The sequence below is a fragment of the Pteronotus mesoamericanus genome, unplaced genomic scaffold (genome assembly GCF_021234165.1).
Source record: "Pteronotus mesoamericanus isolate MK-2021 breed Mesoamerican mustached bat unplaced genomic scaffold, CSHL_Meso_final contig_46, whole genome shotgun sequence".
NCBI classification, from domain to species: domain Eukaryota; kingdom Metazoa; phylum Chordata; class Mammalia; order Chiroptera; family Mormoopidae; genus Pteronotus; species Pteronotus mesoamericanus.
Genome location: NW_026555170.1, coordinates 8,654,117 through 8,671,210, shown reverse-complemented (window position 1 = coordinate 8,671,210; position 17,094 = coordinate 8,654,117). Strand labels below are relative to the sequence as shown.

The following is a 17,094-nucleotide window of genomic DNA, read 5'->3' as shown; positions in this document are numbered from 1 at the left end:
ATATCACCTCACATCTGTGAGAATGGCTATCATAAACAAACGAGTGTTGGTGAGGATGCAGAGAAAAGAGAAGTCTTATGTACTGTTGGTGGGATTGCAGACTGGTACAGCAACTGTAGAAAACAGTATGAAGTTTCCTCAAAAAATTAAAAATGAAACTGGCTTATAATCCAGCCATTCCATTTATGGGAATTTATCCAAAGAAAACAAACACTAATTCAAAAGAATATATGCACCCCTATGTTCACTGCAGCACTATTTACAACGGCTAAGAATTGGAAGCAGCCCAAGTGCCCATCAGTTGATCAGTGGATAAAAAAGCTATGGTACATTTACATAATGGAGTATTACTCAGCCATAAAAAAGAAGGAAATCTTACCTTTGGTGAGAGCATAGATCTACCTGGAGAGTATTATGCTAAGTGAAATAAGCCACTCAGCAAAAGACAACTACTATATGATTTCATTCACATATGAAATCTAATGAACAAAATAAACTAACAAAATAGATACAGACTCATAGAGTACAGACTGACAGCTCTCAAGGGGGAGTGGGTCTGTGCAGCTTGGATGAAATAGATAAAAAGACTAAGAAAAGAAAGAAGGAGGAGGAAAACTCATAGACACAGACAAAAGTATGGAGATTACCAGAGGGAAAGGGGGTTTGGGGAAGTAGAAAAAACGGGGTGATAAATGATGATGGAAGGAGATCTGACTTTGGGTGGAACACACAATACAATATACAAATAATGTATTATAGAATTGTATATTTGAAGCCTATATAACTTTGTTAACCAAAGTCACTCCAATAAATTCAATAAAAATTTTGAAATGAAGAAAAGGATAAACATTGAATTTTTCAACAATTTACTTTAAAGTGAACCATAATGATAACTGGTATAACAATAATTTTTGTATAGAACACTGTTTGAAATCAAGTGGATTATGGATTAGAAAAATATGTTTTTATATTGATTTGATATTGAAATAGTGCTGGTAATAAAATTATATACATATATTTGTCTACAAAACATTAGCTAGTATTTAATAAACCTTTGTTACTTCAAATATTAAATACAGGAAAGAATCTGATTGTTAATCATCCTGTTAAACAATGGGAAAAATACACCTATTATAATTTCTGGTATAATCACTTGCCACATGAGAAATGATGTATCCATCTACTTTGGCTCTTCCCATGGGGTACTTAGGGGGGTCAAATAATTTTCTTTATTTTATAAAGGGTAAGCAGAGCTTAGCCCACACTAAAAAGCAAAATTCTTTAGGAAACCAAAGGTTGAGAACATTCCTTATTCAGAAGTGAAATTCCATTGTCAGGGAAATCACTAATACAAACTATCAAGGGAAAACGTCTCATTCCTCCTGCAGGATCAGCTACACTGAAACTGCTTCTTTAGTTGCTAGGAAACAGCCAACTCATTATATGCCATTATCAAAACCCTAGAGAAGAAAACTGGCATCTGCTTCACATTTGAGGATACTGGAGATTGAAGTAAAAGCACTGGAAGTGCTGCCAAAATCCCTGGTTTCCAAGGCTTACATTGTGACCACAGCAGGTGCTGACACCAGACTAGCCTTTGAAGTTTTTCTTTCTGTAGCTCTTTTTGTAATAACTAAAATTATTTTTTCCTAGTATTCCACATTTTCAAACTCTGAGATTCTAAAACAACACTTCCTCATTTGAGTTAAATTATATCTACACTGAGCACAACTTAGAAAAAGTAAATATTACTCAGAAATCTTAACAAATAAACTTTTAAACTATTACTTACTGAGCAGAATGTACTAGATGTTTATGGACTTTTTATTTAAAGTCAAAATAAAAAATTTAAAAAATGTTTCAGAATAATCTAAAAAGGAAGACACAGTGATAAAGACACTATTCAAAATGACATTCTAGCATTTATCTGTTTAGTTTTCCTAATTGATCATAAAGTATAACATCTCTTTTTATGGCCTAGCTTACTTTCTCGTAATGCATCACAAAAATGCATTTATGTTTTTTTCATTAATATCTTCCATTCCTTTTAGCAAATAAAGTTGGAAGCAGGTGGGGTGAAATTATGCAGATAAATTAACAAATTTTGGCAAGTCTGAAACCATGAGACTCCCAATACAACTACTTAAGAAAAATAAGTTATCTTTCAGAAGAAGCTGCAGATGTTGTAGGTAAAAAGAAGGTGACAAATAATTGTCCTTCACCGAACTATAAAAACTGATTCTGGTAGGGCTCCCCCATCTCAGTATAATTTTTTGCCCCACCTCCCAATCAAATGCTCACCTCATTTCAATTACTCATACCTGCCATTCTTAGCTAAATGATATTCCCTTGACATTACTTCATACTTTTAGTCTCACACAACTCAATTCCACTCCACTATCATGCTTACCTTCTCCCAGTGTGACTCTTACCCACTGCTTCCCCTGTGTCTTAGGGTTGCCAGATTTAGCAAATAAAAGTAGAGGACCCTCATTCAGCTACTTCTGAATTTCAAACACAACTAATTTTTTAGTGTGAACAATATTTGTAGCATATCCCTACTATGAAAAATTATTCACTGTGTATCTGATACTTAAACTTAACTAGGTATATTCTGCATTTTATCTGGAAACTTTATTACCACCCTACAGTGAGATACCTTGATCTTTGACATTTTTCTCACTTTAATAGAACTGCCTTTCCTTAGTAATACCTCAATTCCAAATTCCGTCTATTAAAAAAAAGCCGAACTTTTCTAATGTCCCTCTCTCTCCGAACAAACACAGTTTATCTGTAACTTTATTACCTGATCCTCTCTCAGCTACCCACTCCTTCGCCATCACAACTGATTTTCAACTATTTGATTCCTGTTATTTTACCCAGTCTCTTGATCCCTCCTCCTGACTACGTGTCTTCCCTGAAATCAGACCTTGTCTTCAGTGTTTCCCCTCATTAATGTCCTAGACATTTTTCCCTGTAAGACTTTCTGCCATGTCATCCCTGGATCCAATGTCAGGTTTGTCCATATTGACTCTCAGTGTCAAAGGGTTGCTAAAAAGTTGCCAAAACTAACAATCCATGATATTTAGCATACATTAGGCCTTTACTGCCACACAGGGATCCTACCATTCATCTCTCCATCTCTTCATTAATATTATTATTCCTCCAAAAGCAGTTAAAAAGCACTGCCTCTGGACCATCACATGCCTACACCTGATTTCAGAACAACCAGCATTAGTTAGTGTCACCTGGGATAATCTATGAAACATGTCAACTCCTTGGCTTTCCCTTGGACCTACTGAAGGAAAATCTTCAAGTGGGAGAGTAGAACAGGGAAGCTATGCATGTGAATTTTCAACTAGCTCCCCCAGATAATTCTTACGAATACAGAAATTATGAGCCAAATTTTCTTTATTGAGTAAACTCACTATCTTTTTCCATTATGAAGATCAAAGAAATAACTTTTGTTAACCCCCTTTTAGTGCTAGGTTGATGAAGTTCCCTCATCTGTTCTTCTTTCCATTCTACTTGGAACTACATACTTATTTTTGAAAAATAACTCATCTACTAACCATTCCCTTTGACTCTTTCATAACATTCCTCTTTCAATAATCCTTTCATTTTCTAGAATCTTCAGTCCCTCTTTGCTGTATCCTATACCTTGGAAAAGGTATGGCTATCCCTTTTGGAAAACAAATGAAAAGGTATTATATTTGATACCATTTTTTCTTAAGCTTCCATCCTATTTTCTTCTCTTTTTCCCCACCCTACATTCCCCTGCATGGCCTATTTAATCTAATAAACAGAATCTCTTGTATACGTCTCCCTCCATGGTCTTGCTATAAATCCACTCTTAAACCCCTGTAATCTGACTTTTTTCATTCACTGTTCTACTAAAGGATGACAAATGGCCACCTAATGCCTATTATCTCCTTGCTCTTTTTCAATCCCCATTCTCACTAACCTGTCACTGTTAAAAGTGCGAACCAGTGGTTCCTAATTTCATCTACACAGTGAAATGAGTTGAAAAACTCCAAAAAGGCAATGCAGAAGCTCAACAAATTTTGTTGTTCAAGCATTTTTACAGAGCTTAATATGCAGCCTACTCCCCCATGCCCTTTCCAGAGATCAGTGGGTAGGACTAGAAGTTCCTACCCTCTAAACACTTGGTCTTTCTGGTAACCAGCCCCACCCTTAGACAACCTAGGGGCTCCACCCTAAGTCACTTTACTAGCATGAACATAGGTATGCTCAAAAAGGGGTTCCTTATGCCTGAGAAAAGACACTCCAATCATTACCCAGGAAATTCAAAGGGTTTTAGGAGTTTTGCACCGTGACCCAAAAACCAAGAATGAATGTATCTCCTATTATACCACAAATACAAAAAATCTAAACCTTGACCCTTATCTCACTTCAAACACACAAATTAATTCAAGATGTACAAGCCAGAACTATAAAGCTTTGAGAGAAAAGAACATGAGAATATCTTTATAACCTTAGGGGTAGAGAGACTAAGAATTTTTAGAGATAACACAAAAAGCAACAAGCATTAAAAAAAATTTTTTTTGAAAAAGTGGATTTCATGAAAATATAAAACTTAAGCTCATCAAAAGGCAAGCAAAGACTAGGAGAAAAAGTTCTGACACATACATCTGACAATGAACTCTTAGGCAGAATATATTAAAACTCTTGCAATTCAATTACAAGAAGAAAAATGAGCCAATAAAAAAATGAGTAAGAGACTTGAACAGACCCTTCACCACAAAAAGATACAACAATATCTACTATGCACGTGAAAGGCGGCTCAATATTACTGATAAGGAGAAGCACACATTAAAACCGTAGATAACTATTTTATACCACTATGTTGACAAAGATGTGAAGCAACTGGAACTCTTATAAACACATGTACAAGTATTTGATGGCAGCATTATTCATAATAGCCAAAACCTGAAGACTATCCAAATGTCCATCAACAAAAGAACATACAAACAATATGCAGTTACATTCCTGTAATAGAATACTACTCAGCAATAACAAGAACTGAACTACTGATATAAGCAACAACAAGGACGACTTTCAAAAGCATAAGGCTAAGAGAAAAAACAAGATAGGATTCTAGTAATACAAAGTATGAGAACATGGAAACTCATTTATGGTGATAAAAATCACAACATGATGGCCTGTGGGTAAGGGGCTGAAGAGCAGGATGCCCATGGAAACTTTCTAGGGAAGCAGAAATGTTCCCTATCTTGATTGGGGGTGTGATTACATAAGTATATGCATCTATCAAAAATTATTGAACTATACATCTAAGATCTGTGCATGCCCTGTATGTATAAGCTCAATAAAATATTGTAAGGGAGACGGAAAAAAAACTTTAAACCAGACATCCAGTTCAAGATGGCCAACTGACCACAAGTATTTACCTTCTCCCCCCAAAACAGTAACTGGGAAAGGATATGAGAGAAACTACTAGAACACTGTCCCCTCTACAATGCAGTGCTGTACAGAGCACCTATAAAGCTATATATTTAATTTTCACAAAGGATGCTTAAATGTACCAAATATTGGTCTGCTTCCTAAAGCAAAACAAAAACAAAACACTCCATAATAAGCAGCTCAGAAGATCAGCATAGTCACAGCATAGTCTGAAAATATTAGCTTTTCAGCTCACATTAATATGCACAAATAAAAGTGACCTTACAAAAGGCTACAAGGTAAATATGCAATCTAATATCCTAATATCCTAGCAGATACTCTAGGTATCCTCTAAGTATCCCAATAAAATAAGTTATGGATCCATTTTTTCACCCTGTCTTTCATCCTGGTATTTGGTAATATGTTTGCTAAATACATATTATCAGAGTAATCTGTGACTCTTATACAATTTAGGTTTGGAGTTGTTAAATCTCCAAATTGTTAAATCTCCAGTAGGTCCTCTGCCAGACTATCAAATTCCTTAAATAATTTAAGCTGAGAATTTGATAAATGTTGAGAAAAATATCGAATAAAATCAGATGACTGAAATGTTGAGACTATGGCTGAACTGGGAAACCAAAAATTGTATAATGTTAGCAACTAACACAATTATTCTATATTCTCTGACAGTACTAAACATTAGATAAAAGAGGTTGCGTTACGGCAGGGCATTGGCTGAGAATGTGGAATTGGGATCCTGCCCATCCTCTCTTTACCAACACTCAATAAAAACAGTAATAATATGCTTTGGTTCCTTCAGCCTTTGGATCCTTTCACCTCTGGTCTCAAAACATCTTCATTTACAAAGGCAGGTACTAAATATGTGTTTGAACTTCAGGCACAATCTTTTGCAGCCTAATTATTTGGTACTATCAAGTTTAATCTCAGTCTGTGGGAAATTCCTTATGCCCCTCTCCTAAGGACACATTTACACATGCTCTCTCTTCCACTTTCAAGGGTTTTTTGGCAAGGATGCTTTTGTCACCTGTTGAAATTCGAGATTTAAAAAGATCTCCCAAGATTTCAAGAGGACAATTGGGGGCAGGAAGAAGAGATCTTGTGCACATTTGTCTGGGGGAAAGCTATAGGGATATGTGAATCCTGCATCCCTGTGCTGGAAGCTTGGCCTGGATCCCTGTGTCTTCCATCGCTGACTTGAATCTCTCAGTCTCTGATCATCATGGAAAGCGGAAGTGTTCCTACCTTCTGTGGTCATCCATAAAGGCTTGTGAGGAATTCTAAGTCATTTCCTGTTGAGAATTATAACACTAAGATAGGAGGGGGAAATTCATGTTTAAAATATCCTCATGACAAAATCGGAATTTTCCTTTTGGTGTTTTCAAATTTCTCTTGACTCTAACTATGAACTGAATAAAGATTGGCTTAGAATTTCCAGGGGAAAAAAAAAAAGAGGCTAAGTTAACCCACACAAATTAAGGTCAAGGTCAACAAGAAATTGGCAGAGACAGGGTGTTGTTGAGAGTAAAACTCAAATAACCTACTTGGGAAATTGAGTGAAAGGAGGAGATGCAGCCACGAGGCTTAAATAAATGTACAAGGCAAATAGGATGATTCTGGGACCAGAGATAGAAGAACACATTTATTAGAACTTAAGCAGCAAAAGAAAGACAAGGTGTTACAATGAAAAATGAAAAGTTTCAGAGTTCAAAACATATTTCATCTACTTACATTCACAACTGGAAGTAATTATATATGTATGAATACATATATAGAAATATCTATGATTAGATTATGTCAGCCTATAGCATAGTACCTGACCCAAAGTAAAATCTGAATAAATAGGAGGTAATTGCTGTAAATTGATGAAGAAGATCCAAATTACTTATTATACTTTCCTAGAATATAATTAACTATAAATTTACAGCTACTAAGAAAAGAATAAAATTTATTCCTATAAATAACATATAGCCCATCTGATTTTAGATTATCCAATCAACTGTTCTCTTCCTTAAGGATGATTGGATAGATATTATATACACAAATATATAGCTATATGTACTCAGAGTAAAATGAAATTTTATTTTGTTCTAACACTAGTTTATATAATTTTTTTCTACATCTGAGTAATTTCTACAATGCCCTTAAAACTCACACTGGCCACAATGAAATTAACCATAAATCTAAAGAAGGCAGATTACTTATAAAATAGATTTCCCAATCTTACTGCAGACTCAACAGAGCAACAGAACAATATAAAATAAGACACTGGATTTTTAATACTCATAAGTAATGGGAAAGATTAAATCATGTAACAGCGAAATTTGGTCTTGGCGCCACATAACTCATTATACACTCCGCTTATCAACTGTATTCTTTTGCAAAACATCTGAAATCTAAATGCAAATTTTAGTAGCTCTCCAATCAGCAACTGCATTAACCACAGTGTGCAAATAATAAAATGATACTTAACGCAATTTTCTTACCTGCCTCAACAGTTTCTCAATGGCTGACATTACCATAAGGCCTCTCCAAACAACTGGTTCAGTCTCTTCAACCAGGAAGCCCATAGACATACTACAACAGTAAACCAAAAATACAACTAATTTACAGAAATTAATCAACAGTATTCTGAAAAGCAACATAAAGTAAAAAAGATATGCTCACCAAGCAATACCATAATTCAAAAGAGGCCTCATTAGGTTGCCTGAAATTAAAAAAATAAAAATAAAAATAAATCTCTCTTTTAGAAGAGTCATTAAATATAAACATACTGACTTATTTTCTCATCAAAAAACGTCAAATTAAAAATACAAATAGACTACTCATACTGCTGTTCTTTGAACTCCCAACTAATTCACCTCAATTTGCAACAATTTAAAGGTTTACTAAGCATAAAACTAATATTTCCAATAGAAGCAACATTTAAAAATAGTTGGGATATTGTTTTATTAAGAACAATTCATCTATCATTTTCAAATATGTTTTTAAAAATAGCCTCAATAATACCTGCCCACCAATTTTTTTCATACATACAGATATATAAATTACATACATATGTTTATCTAGGATGTATATACATGAATATTTGCACATATACATGCACATACAAACACATCTAATCAGTTCTCCCTATTTCTTTTTATTTTTTCCTTTACTTGAAGAATTTGAAAAGTATATAAATCCAAAAAAGTAGAAAAACTCTATTTTGTATATCAACATAATAAAAGCCATATATGAAAAACTCACAGCAAGCATCACACTCAGTGGTAAAATACAAACTTTTTCTTCGAAGATCAGGAAAAAGACAAGGATGTCCCCTTTTGCCACATCTATTCAAAATAATATTAAAAGTTATAGCCAGAGGGATTAAGCAAGAAAAATAAATAAATGGCATCCAACTGGAAAGGAAGAAGTCAAGTATTCTCTGTTCTCAGATGATATAATCTTATACATAGAAAATCCTGAACATTTCACCCCAAAAAAAGAAGAAAAAACCTATCAAAAGCTTATAAATGGATTCAGCAAAGTAGCAGTATAGAAAGTCAACACACAAAAATCAGTTGCATTTCTATACACTAATAATGAACAAACTGAACTGGAAATTATGAAAACAATTCTATTTATATAAGACTCAAAAAAATCAAATACTTAAGAATTAACTAAAGAGGTAAAAAACTTATACAATGAAAACTATAAAACACTGTTGAAAGAAATTAAAGAAGACAACTAAAGGAAACACATACCATGTTCATTGACTGGAATACTTAATATTAAGATGTCAATACAAATCCAAAGCAATCTACATATTCAATGTAATCTCTATCAAAACCCCAATGACATTTTTTACAGAAACAGAAAAATCCATGCTGAAATTTATATGGAAAATCAAGCAATCCCAAATTGGCAAATCAATTTTGGAAAAAGAACAAAGATGGAAGATTCACACTTCCTGAGTTTAAAACTTATTACAAAACTACAGTAATCGAAACAGTGTAGTACTTGCATAAAGGCAGAGACGAATGGAATAGAATAGAGATCTCAGAAATAAACCCTACATACAGGGTAGGGCTAAAGTAGTTGTGAGTACACAGAGTTTATTCTTATAGTATTATTCATTAATTATTGTATTATTTTCCATACAAACAACTGTAAATCTACTTTTGCTTTACCCTGTATATAGTCAAAGGTTTTTTGACTAGGAGGGGAGGGGCAGGGACAAGATCATTCAATGTGGAAAGGATGCTCTTTTCAAATCGTTTTGAAAAAATTAGATCCACATGCAAAAGAATGAAGTTGGACCTTTAACTAGCACCATAAAAGAAATTAACTCAAAATACATCAAAGACCTAAGTATAAGAGCTAAAATTATACAATTCTTAGAAGAAAATATAGGGCAAAAGTTCACGTTGTTGTATTTGGCAATGATTCCTTGGCTATGACACCAAAGGCACAGGCAACAAAGAATTGATAGACAAATTGGAATTCATGAAAATTTTTAAATGTTGTGCATTGAAAGACCATACCAACAGAGTGAAAAGCCACGGAATGGAAGAAAGTATTTGTTAATCATACATCTTATAAGAATAAATAGAGAACTCCTCAGAATCAACAAACACAAATACCTAATTCAAAAATGGGAAAGAGAAGTAATTAGACTCTTTTCCAAGGAAAATACACAAATAACCAATAAACACATAAAAAAAAAAGGTCCAACATCACTGATCATTAGGGAAAATGCAAATCAAAATTACAAGGTACTACCTCACACCTATTAGGATGGCCACCATAAAAAAAAGAAGGAAAAAAAAACATAATGGCCCTGCCCGTAGTGGCTCAGTTGGGTCGGTGTGGTTCCACAAAATGAGAGGTCGCTGGTTGATTCCTGGGCAGGACACATGCCTGGGTTGTTGGTTCAGTCCCAGTCAGGACATGTACAAGAGGCAACCGATAAATGTTTCTCTCTCACATGGATGTTTCTTGCCCTCTCTTTCTCCCTCCCTTCTCCTCAGTCTAAAAATAAATAATTTTTTAAAAAAAGAGAAAATAACAAATGAGGTGAGAATAGGAAAAATTAGAACCTTTGTGGACTGCATGGTTCCACTTATATAAAGCACTTAAGAGTAGTCAAAATCATACAGACATAAAGTAGAATAGGGCATTGCCAAGGGCAGGGAAAGGTGGCAATGGGGAGTTATTGTTTAATGGGTATAAAGTTTCAGTTTTACAGGACAGAAAGAACTATGCAGGCAAATGGTGGTGATGGCTGTGCAATATTCTGAATGTATTTAATATCACTGAACCATACACTTAAAAACACTTAAGATAATAAATTTTATGCTATGCATATTTTACCACAATTAAAAAAAAATGTGAAAGGGACAAATAAACCAATGAAATAGAATCAAGAGCCCAGAAATAAACACAAGCATATACAGTCAAATGATATTTGACAGGGAAGCCAAGAATACCCAATGGAAAAAAGACAGTGTCTTCAATAAATGGTGCTGGGATAATTGGATATTCGCACGTAAAAGAGGGAGACTGGACCCATACCTTATAGCACTCACATGAATTAACTCAAAATGCTTTAAAGACTTAAATGTAAAACATAAAACCATGAAATTACTAGAGAAAAATATAGGAATAAAACTCATTGACATGGGTCTTGGTAATGATTTTTTAGATATAACACTTAAAGCCAAGGCAACAAAATAAAAAATAAACAAGCTGGACTACAACAAACTAAAAAACTAATGCACAGCAAAAGATACCAACAGCAAAGTGAAAAGACAACCTATGGAATGGGAAAAAAATTACAAACCATATATCAAATAAGGGGGTTAATATTCAAAATACATAAATACCTCATACAAGTCAATAGCAAAAATTCAATCAAACCAATTTAAACATGGGCAAAGGACCTGAACAGACATTTCTTCCAAGATATACAATAGGCCAAAAGGTACAAAGAAGGATGCTCAACCCCTCTAGTCATTAGGAGATTGAAAATTAAAACTACAATGAGATATCACCTCACACCTGTTTGAATGGCCATCATCAACAAGGCAAGAAATAACAAATGCTGGCACAAATGTAGAGAAAAGGGAATCTTTGTGTACTGTTTGCGATTTGGTACAGCCAATATGGAAAACAGTATGAAGGATCCTCAAAAAATTAAAAACAGAGCTATCATGTAACCCAGAAATTTCACTACTGGAAATATAACCAAAGAAAACAAAAACACTAAACTCAAAAAGATACCTGCACCCCCATGTTCACAGCACCATTATTATTTATATATTTATTTATCCTCACCTGAGGACATTTTTCATTGCTTTTAGAGAGAGAGGGAGAGAAAGAGAAGAAGAAACGTTGATGTGAGAGAGAAACATTGATTGGTTACCTCCTGTATACCCTGACAGGGGACTGAACCCACAACCTAAGTATGTGCTCTGACAGAGGATCAAACCCACAACCTTTCCATTTACAGGACATTCCTACCAATTGAGCCACACCAGCAAGGGCTATAGGAGCATTATTTAAAATAATCAAGACATGGAAACAACCTAAGTTTCCATTGATGGATGAATGCATAGAGAGGTTGTGATATATAGCAATATACTGGATCCAGCAGAAGTAATGCCTGCTTGAATGTGGTTGGTAGGGTAATGAGTATAATAATTTATAGTTTTAATATGAGCATTTCACCTAAAATGTCATATGGAGTGCTTGAGTGTTATGTTATGATTGTTATTACAAAATTACATGCTTATGATTTTGTAATAAAAAAGAGGCATTATTTGAGCCAGACGCTGTGTACAATGGAATATTATTTAGCCATTAAAAATGAGGAAATCCTACCACTTGCAACAACATGGATAGACCATGAAGGTATTAGGCTAAGTAAAATAAGTTAAGACAAAGACAAATACTGTATATATGATCTCACATATATGTGGAATCTTAAAAAAAAAAACAAACAAACAAAAAAACCCGAACACCTCACAGGAAGAGATCATACTTGCTGTTATCAGAGGTGGAGGATGAGGGAGGGGAAACAGGAGGAAGGTGGTCAAAAAGCACAAATTCCCAGTTGTAAGATAAATAAGTACTAAGTATGTAATGTATAACATGATGACTACAACACTGCTGTATAATATATAGTAAAGTTGTTAAGACAGTATATCCAAAGAGTTCTCATCACAAGGAAAATTTTTTTCTATTTTCATTTCTTCTGTATTTTTTTTATTGTAGCTATATGAGAAGATACTTAAATGTTAGCTGAACCTATTGTGGAAATCATTTCACAATGTATGCATCAAACCATTATGCTCTATGCCCTAAACTTATACAGTCATGTATGTCGATTTTTTCTCACTAAAATTTGGGGAGGTGAAAAAAGTCTGCTTTATAAACTAAGACAAGAAACTGCATTAATCTCAAGAGAAAAACAATCTATTGTTTATACTCAAGTAGAAAAAAAAAGAAAATACACTATATAAACAAAAGATTATTATAAAATACAGTTTCTTTTATCAATTCACCTGTGTAGCCACACCCCCACTCATTCTTGCTACCATATCCTACTTCATAACAGAGCAGAGCAGAAGCCCTCTTACCTTATGCAGTCTGAACTAGTATTGAGCTGAAAGTTTAGGCAGAAAATTCTAGCATGATTATGTATTCAGACTTCATCGTATGTTCTTCAGGTTCTTTCTTTTATTTAAAGAGACTGAATTGAAAATAATAGATAAAACATACAGGCATGCTTTAAATAAGAAATCCATTGCTGAACTCTATTCACTGGACCACTACTCAAAGAAAAAGCTATGGCCCCTCACTAAAAAATTTGTTAATAAGCATACATGTTAATGTTTTAAGTTAAATTGTTTAAGAGTATATTTTATATATACAGATAGGTTTTTTATGATTACCCTATTTAATTTCTAACTAAACTAACAAGCTCAGTCTCCCTCGTACCTAATTTGATAGCAGTATTTTTTCCCACATAACTTAATAAATTCTTTCCAAACCATTTAACTTAAATTTTCAAATAACTTTTTTCCATTGTGCTCTGCACTGCTTTCTACTTTTTATTTTTTCCAATTACATATGTATACAGATTAAAGAGTCAACTTATACTATAAAATTATTACAAAATAATTCAATAATCTCCCAGCTCTCTCCCATTTCTTACTCCCTAGAGCCAGCAAGTCTCAACTCAACTGATTTTTTTAACAGAAAGGAGCAAAAAATAGGACAGTCCTCACATGCCCTTCACTTAGTTTTCCCTAATGTTAACATCTTACATAACCATAGTACAATCATCACAACCAGGAAATGAACATTGATACAACACAAATAACTAATCCCTGAACCTTATTCAAAGTTTGACAGTTTTTAGTTACTTCATTAAATATGATAGGATTTAGCTCTTTTTCACAAGCACAGGCACACTTTTCATGCACTCATCCTCTCAATGTAATTATATTACAATTTTCATGTGATAAGTATGTAAATATTATTAATGACTGAGCAATACAGCATACAATAAGATTATTTTTCCTCTGTCTCCCCAAATTGGTGGTAGGAAGATCTTTGTTGGACATGCGTGTGTTTCCATCAGCTTCTAAGTACATATTAGCAATTTGTTCCTAAACTATATTCCAGCTGTGTAAACATCAAATACATTAATCAAATGCACTAAGCATTTAAATTCATCATCTTGAACATGCCTCTGCTGAACCCTTTATAGTGTTTTTTGATTAATAGTTGTTCTTACTTCTTATGTAATCAAATTAATCAATTTTTTTCTTTAAGGATTATTATGTTTGGGTCTTGTCTAAGAAAGCCTTCCCTAATATGCCATTGAGATATTCTCATATATTGTCTTCAAAACCCTTATTAATTTTGTTTTTCACATTTAAGTCATTAAACCATCTGGAACTAATTTCTGTGTGTGGTGTAAGGATCCATTTTCTTTTTATTTCCATTATGGATAATTGTCCCACCATCAATAATCTGCAATTCCAGCTCTGTCACAAATCAAGTTTCCATATATGTGTAATTCTGTTTCTGGGCTCTCTTATTTAGTTCCACTAGTATATTTGTCTATCCTTGAGCCCATACAAAACAGGATATATAGTTCTGTAGCTCAAGAACTTCTATCTGGCAGAGCAAGTCTCTCTTTTCAGGAGTATCTCATCTATTCATGGCCCTTTGTCCATCTTTATAAATTGTAAATTCAACTTTGTCACTTTCCACAAATGGGATTTTGATTGAATTTACACAACTATTAAGAAAATTGACATCTTTATAATATTCAGTCTTTCCTATGAACATCATCTGTAACTCCATTTACTGACATTTTTAAACCTTTCAATAAAGCTTTAGAATTGTTTCCACATAAGATTTGTATGTTTTTTCATTTTTTTCTCTTTATCATATTTTTCCCATTGCCATTTAAATCCCTTATAACCCTTTACCCCCAGCAATCACCACACTGTTGTCCGTGTACATGAGTTCTGTTTCCCTTTTGGCCAATCCCTCCACCCCGTAACCTCTCCATACACCACTTTTGTTAGATTTGTTCCAGTTACCCTGTATTTTTTAAGGAGTTTGTATCTTTCTTCAAAATTACATTTCCTACCCATTTATTGCTTGCATATTGAAATTTAATTTTCTTATATATTAATCTTATATCTAGCCATCTTGCAAAACTCCCTGATTTGTTTTAATAATTTGCCAAATTTTTTAAAATTTTCTATGTAAATAATGACAATTTGCTTCCTTAATTCAACTCACTATTCATGAGTGTGTTAGTATGTAATTGGATTTATCTTGCAGGCTAGGAGTGCCTGTATGATGTTAAATAAAATTTGTGATACCAGGCCTCCTTGCCTTATTCCTAATTTTAAGTGCAAGGCTTTTAACAGTTCACCACTAGATATGATTCTTGCTATATATTTTACACAGATATGTTATATCAGATTAAATTAAATTCCCTTTAGTCATAGTTTAAGAAGAGTTTTGAACATAAATGATTGTCGAATTATACAGACTGTTTTTTTTCAGCATTTTAAGTTTATATTAACAATTATTTTCTAATGTTGAACCAAACTTGCTTCCCTGGATTAAACCCAATTTAATCACAACATAGTTGTTTTATACAATGCTGGACTTGGTTTCCTAAAGTTTGCTTAAGATTTTTTACATATTAATTAGGGAGACTGACCTGTAATTTTCCCTTTTCATTCTATCCTTCTAAGGTTTTACTAGCCTCATTAACTAACTTAGGAAGTATTATGTATTTTTCTTTTCCATGAATGAGTTTGTGTAAAATTGTAATTACTAATTTCTTGAGTGTTGGCTTGTTATTTTTGTGGTAAGGTTTCTAACTACTGATTCTATTTCTTTAATATATATGAAATAATGTAGGTTTTCTATTTTTTCCTAAACCTGTTTTGGTGATTTTTTTTTTCCAGAAATTGCCTTATTGAACAAAATTTTCAAAGGTACTCACATAAAGTTACCCACACATTTTCTTATATTTGAAATCCATAGTTGCATCGGTCAAGTCCCTTTTTTATTTCTAATACATTTATAGATCTTCCCTCCTTTTAGTAAAAAAATAAAAAACATAAAAAAACCTATCTTGCCAGGCATTTGTCTAATTTTTTAGTCTTTCAAAAACTATTTTTTTGGTTTTGTTGATCCTCTTTACCATATCTTAGTTTTCAAATTTATTAATTTCTCCCTTTAACCACATCTTTCCTTCTAGTTTGTTGTTGTTTTGTGTTGGGGTTGGTTTGTGGGGTTTTCTTGGTTTATTGCTTTTCTAAAGTTAAATAGTTTATTCATTTTCAGCTTTTTTCTTTTAAATATAAATATATAAAACTATTCTTATAATTCTAAGTATTGTTATCCCCTGTTTTCATTTCCACTATTATTTTTTTTCAACCATGGTTACATAAAAATTGTTTTCAATTTCCAAATGTGTAAATGTTTTTAGTTATCACGTTGCAATAAACTTCTAAATTAATTGTGTATACCTTCAGTTATACTTTAAAGTCCAATGTTGTCTGCTATTAACATAACTATACACACTTTCATTTTGCCTGGTCTATCTTTTTCTATGTGGATTTTTATGTTTTAGGTATACCTTTTGTAAATAGCTTTAACCTATCTAGATTTTGTTTTTGTTTTATTTTTTTGTTTTCACGTACAATATTATTATTTTAAATGAAAAATAGTATATTTATATTGCTGAGCTATTTGGATTCATGTCTACTATTCTATTTTGTACTTTCTCTTCTCATCACTTTGTTTTTTGGTAGCCTTATTTTTTTACTGAAATTCTTCTCTTCATTATATTTTTCTCTCTTTTAGAATAGAAATCATGCAGTCTGTTTCTATTCTTATGATTACCCAGTAATTCAAATAAACCTGTGTAAAATAAATCAGTACTTCTACCTTCTTTTCCTGTGAATTCTTCAAATCCATTCACTCCCCCTCCCAGGCCAATTCATATACTACCGTTGTCCTGAATTTTAATTCTATCTTGGAAAATTCTCAGCCATTATCTCTTTAAATATTGCCACTATCATATTTTCTCCATTATCTCCTTCTAGAACCCTAAACAGAGCTATGTTT

At 33.1% G+C, this 17,094-nt stretch overlaps 1 protein-coding gene across 1 annotated transcript in view; it reads right to left on the bottom strand.

Annotated features, from left to right (window-relative positions):
• Positions 1–17,094, bottom strand: part of NUBPL (NUBP iron-sulfur cluster assembly factor, mitochondrial) — a 245,613-nt gene that overhangs the window by 152,434 nt on the left and 76,085 nt on the right. Inside the window, exons 5-6 of the mRNA XM_054577918.1 lie at positions 8,107–8,146; positions 7,926–8,016 (exon numbers count right to left, since the gene is read on the bottom strand). Coding sequence (XP_054433893.1) covers positions 7,926–8,016; positions 8,107–8,146 — 131 coding nt within the window. The remainder of the gene's footprint in view (positions 1–7,925; positions 8,017–8,106; positions 8,147–17,094) is intronic.